The sequence below is a fragment of the Thunnus maccoyii genome, chromosome 1 (assembly GCF_910596095.1).
Source record: "Thunnus maccoyii chromosome 1, fThuMac1.1, whole genome shotgun sequence".
NCBI classification, from domain to species: domain Eukaryota; kingdom Metazoa; phylum Chordata; class Actinopteri; order Scombriformes; family Scombridae; genus Thunnus; species Thunnus maccoyii.
Genome location: NC_056533.1, coordinates 15,587,032 through 15,596,773, shown reverse-complemented (window position 1 = coordinate 15,596,773; position 9,742 = coordinate 15,587,032). Strand labels below are relative to the sequence as shown.

General features: G+C 38.7%; 1 protein-coding gene across 1 annotated transcript; it reads left to right on the top strand.

The window, feature by feature from the left end:
- The first annotated feature begins 3,276 nt into the window (after window positions 1-3,276).
- Window positions 3,277-8,758, top strand: sec11a (SEC11 homolog A, signal peptidase complex subunit). Its single transcript, XM_042410979.1, has 6 exons — window positions 3,277-3,467; window positions 3,922-4,031; window positions 6,687-6,836; window positions 7,042-7,161; window positions 8,321-8,378; window positions 8,497-8,758. The coding sequence occupies exons 1-6, from the start codon at window positions 3,417-3,419 to the stop codon at window positions 8,545-8,547; spliced, it is 540 nt and encodes a 179-aa protein (XP_042266913.1). The 5' UTR covers window positions 3,277-3,416; the 3' UTR covers window positions 8,548-8,758.
- The last annotated feature ends 984 nt before the right edge of the window (window positions 8,759-9,742 follow it).

The window sequence follows — 9,742 nt, the reverse complement described above, 5'->3', positions numbered from 1 at the left end:
GTCAACGATAAAATACAGTAGTTAGTAATTAGTGTTGATAAAAGATTCTCAATGGTCAACCAAAATTTTTATTTGCAGAACAGAGTTTACCCGCCTTAAAAGGCAGCGATTAATGTGTCATAAATTATTAATTCATAGTGATTGTTTTCATTAGTAGTTGTTTGCTTTATGATAAGAGTCATGATAGCTGGTCTACATCACTGTTCATACGCCTTACTTCATATGGTTTACTATCAGAAAGAGAAGATCTATTCTGCTTGGATTGTAAATGTTTTTACTGGAGCTTAACCTTTTTTTTTAAAGCTCCATTTTATAGCTCAAATGACTATTTGTAATGTGAAAGGGATTGCTCATAGAGACAAATCCACAAATGATTCTCACCCAACACCCAAAGTTCCCCCCAGCCCTATGGAGCGTTTTAGCATCTTTCAGCTCATTGTTTTGATTTTCCAGGCCACACATTATGCATTTTGGTTCAGTCTCACCGCTCTCATTAACTCCCTTTTCAGCAGCAGCAGGCAGCTGTGCAGTGTATCAACTGTAAACCTGCTTCACACCAAACGATAGATAGACAAAGTTAGCAACTACGTAGAGAAGAAAGTAGAGCATGTGCAGCTAAATAGTCAGTAACATTTCTGAGGAGTTGGTTGACAAACACAGATTTAAGAAGGGTGTACATACTGTAGGTCATCAGAAACATGACTCCAAATTAGTATGTTGCTCCATGTCTGCAGGATGTGTACATAGGCAACTGTTCACTAACATGTTAGTCATATAAACTTTAAAAGGTCTTCATATGTCAAACATATGTTTGATATTTAGCTTTTTGTGCAGATCTGACTCTTAAGTGCTCAAACACTGAGTAGCGCTAATTTTACCAATATGTAAGTGTTGCTAAAGACAAAAAAAGTGCATTTAAAGTGTTCATTCAGTTTACAGAACAGTTAAATATCTCAGTATCTGTATATTTATGTACAAACATACAGTCACTGGCCACTTCATTAGGAACACCTGTGCAATCTAACGCAATCCAGTACAACAGCTCTGCCATAAATTCTACATTTATGAAGCTTATGCATCTTCAGTTTTTGCTGACATTGTCAGAAAGGTGATAATTCTACTTTATGTTTATTATTGAGGTCATAGTGGGTGGTGGTGGTGTACTGGAGAGCATTATATTGAAAAGTGTTCTCAATATTTTGCCCCCCTCATGTATTTTAATGGAGTGGACAAACTATTAGGAACACCATTCAATATAATGCACTCCAGTACACCACCACCACCCACTACAACCTCAATAATAAACATAAAGTAGAATTATCACCTTTCTGACAATGTCAACAAAAACTGAAAATGTATAAGCTTCGTAAAAGTAGAATTATGGCAGAGCTGTTGTATTGGATTTCATTAGATTTCACAGGTGTTCCTAATAAAGTGGCCAGTGAGTGTAGAGGTCATTGCAGACATCAAGTATGAGGGAGTTCAGTGAGACAACAGATTGGACAAGAGGTGTCAGAGCTGGTGGTGGTGGCCAGTGTTTTGTTCCACACTGTAGTGAACTATGACAGCTGCTAGACTCTCACAAGGATTTTTATCATGCACTGTTATCATATACTGCAAACACAATCCTCAGTTGTTAACTTACTTGTTAACTAACCTTTTAACCTACTGTTTGTATCACATCTCCTACTTGCAATATAATGCATCTACACACATATGATGCTTGCTACAGTTCATACAGTTTGTTCCCATTCATACTTCATATTCTAAGCTTGTAATTTGCAACATTGCAACACATAGTAACACTGATACATGTACTGTACAGTTTTTTTACACTGTAAAACAGATGCACCTGTCTGTACCTGTGGTAAAATACGTCAAACTCAAAGTTCACATACTAGTTATTTGTTAAGTTTTGTTTTGGAATATGCACTATTAAAAATGAAAATATCAACTGACATAACTGACATAACATCCTTGAGGTGGGTCCTGCTACATTTCCTGAGGACCTATCTTGAAAAGGGTCACAATCTTATTTTTAAACTATCTATCTATCTATCTATCTCTGTTGTAGATAAATCGATAGATAGATAAATCTGTTCTAAACAGACAGATCTGTCTGTATGTCTTTCTTTGCTCAGAATGTGCTGTGAAATAATAATTACAGAAATATCAGAATCAACCAAATTATACTGTAACACAACATAAACAAAACTACCTCACTCATTAGAACACACAATCACACACACAAAGTTAAATGCAATGTTATCTGACCCTAAAAGGACAGTACACTGTGGCAACATACATGACCACAGTGACTGAAACACAGAAACATGTTAAAGTACAGTCTGAGTGCTCACAGCCTGGCCATAGAAACAAGCAACTATAAGAAAATATGGCTGCCAAAAGAGGAACAACTGTGCCAACAGTGTGGATGAACTGCAGAGCAGCACTTCCTCATACAGAGTCCAAAATTTAAACCTGTCTGGGGACAGTGCCTCCCAAAATTCAGTAATAAGCATCCACATTTTATTAACTCACAAAACAAAAACTAAAAATTGTTCTGGGGGACATGACAGAGTTATTTTCTCGCAGGACAGTTTGTCTTTGCCTGCCACAACATGGAGGAATCAGACTGACCTGTGGACCTACATCAGGCCTCAGGTTTTTCTTTTCTTTTTATTTATGAATTATATGTATATATAATTGATAATTAATAATTAATAATTTGCTCGTGTGATTCCTTTTTTTCACATTAAGGGGCTGTTGAAGTTTTGTACACTGTTCAAAATGTTGATTTACATACAGGAAATGTATATGTATAGATTTCTTTCACACACACACACACACACACACACACACACACACACATACACACACACACCACCTCTCTCTCTCTCTCTCTCTCCCCTCCTCTCTCAATTCGATTCAATTACAGTAAATTCAAAGGGTCCAAATCAGCATGGGAAACAGAGGGTTACATTGCCAAAGCAAGTGTAAAATAAAAACAACAACAAACAAAAATTGTACATAAACTGAAGAATTGTGATTTTGCTGTTAGAAAAATATACACAGATAAGTAAACCATCTTAACTAAACTAACTCACTTAAAATAAAATAGACAAATGTAGACTAGCAGTTAAAAACAAACAATGAATGTATTTAAAGATATTTGTTCTGTATGTCTATGTATAGATCAGCACAGTGCAGTACCCCAGTACCCCCTCCCCCTCCTCTCCCTCGTATCCTGAACTGACACCTCAACACAGCGCTCAGACAGTGGGCGGGACTTCCGGTTGAGCGCACCCGGAAGATTTGGATGCAAGTTTCACTGCTCGACCGTGCATCCATATGGTCGCTACTTTAAACGTTTTAATGTGATTGAGGTGCTTTTCTACACAGTGTTATTAGCAACAATGTTATCCTTTGATTTCCTCGACGATGTTCGTCGCATGAATAAGCGGCAGGTAGGTACACAAACATTAGTTTACCGCCTCTTTTTATGGACAGAGACCTGTGAGCTAACGTGAACTAGCCGCCGACCGCTTTGTAACGTTGCTGTTCGTCTGTCACTTGTTAGCGAACTATACAGTGATTTGTTTAAGCATATTTATGGTTTACAATATCACCTTCATACTTCTGCCTAAAAGATACCGGATAACCGTGTTTAAACTATAATCCTGACTTCACTGTAGCTGTTAGCTATTTTTGTCACCATTGTAATGTTAGCTTGAATCTAACGCCAGATATGTTTAACAGTGAATCATTGAATTAAATTTAATCTCAAACATATGGTTGAAAAATACACGAGTTACCAAATTGCTCTTGGACTATACTATGCCTGAAATTGCCTATTTTATGGTTTTACAAGGACATTAATTGTTGAAGGGTTGTTGTTAATACAAATGCTTTTTATTTCAGCTGTATTACCAGGTGCTGAACTTTGGTATGATTGTTTCCTCTGCGTTGATGATCTGGAAGGGACTGATGGTTGTCACTGGCAGTGAGAGTCCTATTGTTGTCGTTCTCAGGTAAGTTAGACACAATTAGGCTCTTGTAGCTCTTTGTGGAGCATTTGATGCTCGTTCTGCCTGACTTTTGCAGTTGCATGCATCTTTGGGAGTTGATGCAATTAACCTCCTAGGGTGGAGAGATCTACATGGGAATATGGCATAGAATAAACAACTACATACTCTGAAGACAGTGGGATATTTGTTTTCACTTTAATACTAATATAAAAAAGAAAAAAGATAATTCTGTCATAAAAAATGGCAGAATTTTATCACAACATAAATTGATATTTTTATATATATAAATCTCCCTCTCACGCCCCCTCCCATGGGGGGGTGGTGGTGTGTCTTCCTCAAGCTTGGGTCCTCTACCAGAGGCCTGGGAGTTTGAGGGTTCTGCGCAGTATCTTAGCTGTTCCTAGGACTGCGCTCTTCTGGACAGAGACCTCAGATGTTGTACTCGGAATCTGCTGGAGCCACTCTCCCAGTTTGTGGGTCACAGCTCCCAGTGCTCCAGTTACCACTAGCACCACTGTTGCCTTTACTCCCCACATCTTTTCTAGCTCCTCATTCAGCCCTTGGTATTTTTTGATCTTCTCATGTTCCTTCTTCTTGATGTTGCTGTCGCTTGGGATTGCTACGTCTATCACCACTGCCTTCTTCTGTTGTTTGTCGATCAACACGATGTCTGGTTGGTTAGCCATCACCAGCTTGTCAGTGTGGATCTGGAAGTCCCACGGGATCTTGGCTTGGTCAATCTCAACCACCTTAGGAGGTGTCTTCCATTGTGACCTTAGGACCTCCAACCCATACTCAGTGCAGATGTTTCTGTACACTATGCCAGCCACTTGGTTATGGCGTTCCATGTACGCTGTTCCTGCCTTCATCTTACACCCTGCTATTATGTGCTGAACTGTCTCAGGAGCATCTTTGCACAGCCTGCAACTGGGGTCCTGTCTGGTGTGGTAGACCCCCGCCTCTGTTGATCTTGTACTGAGTGCATGTTCTTGTGCTGCCATGATTAGTGCTTCTGTGCTGTCCTTCAGTCCAGCCTCCTCCTCTGCATCATCGGGTTTCTGCTGCCTGAGGTATTCACTTAGCAGTTCATCTTTGGGGGCCATCTATTTTGGTAGTATTCTTCATTTTTAATACATCATATCCCCTCATTCAAGACTGAAATTGAAAATGAAACTGCAATTGTTTCTAGTCATTTTATTCATGAACACAGTCTCTAGATGTACAATCACAAAATTTTGTCGGGTCTCTTCTGGCTAACACGATGCTTTGAAACATCACACAAACATGGGAAGATAAATTTGACTGTCCATCGGAAGTCAGTTGGGCATTGATTCAATTAACCCTCTAGGGTGGTGAGATCCACATGGGAATATATATGGCATAGAATAAACAACTACACACTCCAAAGACAGTGGGCTATTTGTTTTCATTCTAATACTAAATCAAAAGGTGATTCGCTGTTGGCTTTGTGGTGATGATACAAAACCTCAGGATGGATACCTGTGTTAGGGGTTTACATTTACATTTTCCCTCATGTGGCTGTAAAACATCTGAGATATTTTAGATACGGCTGTGGTAGGACAGTGAAAATCTAAAGAACATTGCATCACAGCACATATCCATTAGGAGAAGCTGCCAAGTCACTGAATCTCATTGTTGATCTTGATATTTCCTTTCCTCATGAGGGTGACATCACTCATGCTCTGAATCTGAATGAAAGTGAATTAAAGTTGCAGTAATCTTGAAGTTATGTTGCTGTTATGATTATTTAGACATGGACATGCATTTTAGTCTATACAGCTGTAAGCAAACACAATGTTTACTCATAAAATAACTGATTAGTTTCTGCTAATATTTGTCAAATAATGAACCAAAAATATTGTACTTAAACATAAGTAATAAATACTTTTTAATTTTTAACCCACACGTTTGAAAGTGAAATTTACATAAAATACAAGCAATCTTTTCAACATTTCCACTGTCATTATGCTAGATACAGCAAAAGTGCATGAAATAGGACCTGTCTTTAATAGGACTTTTACAGAATCACTTTTTGTGAAAGTGTGTGTACATATTTTACTTACTAGAAATCTTCTCATGCATGCCTGTTGCAAGTGCACACTAGCCTGTTGTTAACAGTAACGGCATACACACAGCAAGCTGTTGATCATCTGTTGACCTATTGATGACCTATTGATCTTACTGTCAGGATGAGAAAGAATAGAATGTGCTGTTAAAGAGATGCTGTGGCTTATAAATTCTTGTAATTAGTGTTTATTGGTGAATTAATTCCCTTGACTGAAATCTGTATTTAGTTTTGTTCAATTACATTTCCTGTGATCAATACTCCCATTTTAACCTCTGGTAGGGATGTTCTTACACCTCTGGTTTTTGTGTTCTAATACGAATCATGTAATGTTGAGTCATCTTGTTGAAAATAATTATTAATACTTCTTTGTTGCTTTGCACACATTAATTAACACATACAATTTGCTTTGAGCTAAGTTTGTTTCCTTTTTTTTCCAATTTAAAAAGATTCCACACTGCAAACATTTTAGTTGTGTCATGCTGCCATCAGTTACAGATATTGTCTGTTAAAGCCAACATTAAGATTATATTATACTAGTTTTGATCATGTGCTTCTGCCATTAATTTCAGTGGGAGTATGGAGCCAGCTTTCCACAGAGGAGACCTGCTGTTTCTGACCAACCGGGTAGAGGATCCCATCAGAGTCGGAGAGATTGTTGTCTTCAGGATAGAGGGCAGAGAAATCCCGATAGTACACAGAGTACTAAAGATCCACGAAAAGTATGAATGCATGAATGTTGTACTGCCTGTAGTCCCATCAAACCTGAGAATGCCAATCATGTTGAAAACCTATCAAAGATAAAGTTCAGAGAAGCCTGTGTGATATTACATACTCATCATAAATCCTCGTCCAGACACAGATATATTGAAAAAGAGGAGTTGGTGTACATGGTGGTCTAAAGTCACACTGATACTTTGTCCTCAGGGAAAATGGAGACATTAAGTTCTTGACCAAAGGGGACAACAATGCAGTGGATGACAGAGGACTGTACAAGCAGGGCCAACACTGGCTGGAGAAAAAGGACGTGGTGGGGCGAGCTAGGGGGTAAGTACTGTGTTTAATAGAGTAGATATCTCAATGACATATTAGTAAAGAGAACTTTACCTGTTTTGCTCTATAATGGAGGCCAAATGTATCAATAAGATGTTTTCCAAGTCAAAACTGGAGGAGAAGGGCAACCTAGCAAAGTTGGTTAAAGTCTAACCGAGGAGGTGTATAAAATTCAGATTTATTGGCAAGATAAAACATGTGTTGCAGAGGGCTGGACACAATACAAGCAACACTTGTACATTTATAATAGAAATGAATGACCGCCCTATTTGTTCTTTATTTAGAGGCAAACTCACAAGGTCATCTGCAAAAAGCAGCAATTTCACCACTTCACTGTTTAAGATTTGGGGATTAGGGTTGTTCTATTATCTCTGCTAGTTCATTTATATTGAACAAGTTAGGATTTAGGCAATTCATCCTCTTCATCGGCGCTTGCCTCGTCTTATGAAAGACAAACAAGGGCATTGAACACTTACCCCAGGATTCCACTGGGCGCATGTGCGCCGCGTTCCGGCTCTGACGCGGTTTTGCTCCGTCCTCTGCACAGTGCCCTATTCCACCGGGAGCATGTCAGAGGCGGGGTGTCTTCACTGTGGGGAAGCCTTCCACTGTTTAAAGTCAGTTGCACTCCTACTACAGTAATTACGGCAGCCTAGTCAAAGCTGATAAAGTCCCTTAAGGCTACCGTAATTACTGCAGTAGCAGGGCAACTAAACTGCTCAATTTTGCTTCTGGGACGCTTCTGAAACGCGCCGCAGTGCGCCTGATGGAATCGGATACATTGACTAGGGTGGCCACGATCAGCTCCGGCAGCCGCGTCGGAGCCTGAATGCGGCGCGCACTCGTCTGGTGGAATTTAGGGGCTAGGTTTACGTTTGATTCCCGTCAGAAGTACATTCCTTAGAGGTGTATTTATATTTCTGAAGGAGTGTGACCTCGGTTTTTCTCTAGATTTTAGTTATTTTAACACGTTTCACCTTCATTTCGTACAGGCATTTCTGTTGTGATTGCTAATGCCCCATTGCTTTTTGTAATGTCTGATTACAGCCCATACATTAGCAAAAGTCATAAAACTTTTTAAATCAGTTACTTAGGTTACAGACTTTTGTTTTCATTGAAGTTTGTTGACAGTGAATATTCTTGTCATCTCCAGGTTTGTGCCATACATTGGAATTGTCACCATTCTCATGAATGATTACCCCAAGTTCAAAGTAAGTTTGCAGACCCCACAGCTCCATCTTAATTGACAAGATTTGCTTAGTTCTTAAGCTCAAATATTTAAAGTGTGACCTTCTAATTTCCTCAACCTTCTGTGTTTTCATTCTGCAGTATGCTGTTCTCTTCATGCTGGGTCTCTTTGTGTTGGTCCATCGGGAGTGAGGTACCCAGACTTCAGGGCTCAAAAGGATAAACTTCGTCCAGGAAACCTCAGTCATGCCTTTCAAAACAGAATTAAAGGACCAGTGTGTAGGATTTAGTGGCATCTAGTAGTGAGGTTGCTGATTACGACTGAACTCCCCTTCCAAGTGTGTAGGTTAACCTACGGTGGCTGTGAAACTCATGAAAACCACAAAAAGCCCTCTCTAGAGCCAGTGTTTGGTTTGTCTATTCTGGGCTACTGTAGAAACATGGCGGTGCAACATGGTGGGCTCCATGGAAGAGGACCCGTGACCCTATGTAGATATAAAGGGCTCATTCTAAGGTAACAAGAACACAATGATTCTTAGTTTCAGGTGATTATGCACTAATTGAAACAAACAAACAAAACAAACTTATAAATATTGTATCCCATTTCTGCCAAGTCGGTTCCGCTAGATGCCACTAAATTCTACACACTGGACCTTTAAGTTAGACTTTGTCAAACCCAACTGGCTTTTTTGTACCATTTGTTTGAACATTTTGTAGAAACGTGGATAGGGTGTTTACATTTGAAAAAATCCAAGCTTTAAAAATATTTTTGTGAGGTAACTAGGCTAGATTTAGTTTGAAGTCGATCTTCATTTGTAATCCTCAGAATGTGACTCAACATTCTTAAAGATAAAATAAGTCTTGTTTCTTTCCTGTTGAATCATTGTCTTTGAAAAAGATATGTGAAGTATTTTGTGACAACAAAATATGAATGATATTAAATATGAAATCTGGTTACCATCCACTATGGATTATTTTAACTCTTTGTGTCAATTTCTCTTGGCCCCCATTCAGCCACTGTAGAGAACAGATACTTTGCAGTGGTGGAACTAAAAACCTTTTTCCAGGTTGACTGAGCACTAGTGATCTGGAAATGTAAAACACATGTCAAAACTGTAAACTGTTTATTGTGGCTAAATATGTTTTTATTAATATATAGAATACAATTAATTTACATGAAAGTAGGCATGTCTTCTGTCCAGCTTTTGTTTCAGCAAGTGATGAGCAGTACTTTTTTGGAAGTCTTTTGAAAGATCTTTTTGACAGAGTAATGAGTTTTTGTACTTACATTGCTGTTAAAGAGAAACTTACATTAAATGAACCTTTAAAGCATTGTTAGTAATCCTACTATGTTGTGAAATTTATTGTTTTATAGAAGACTAGCAAA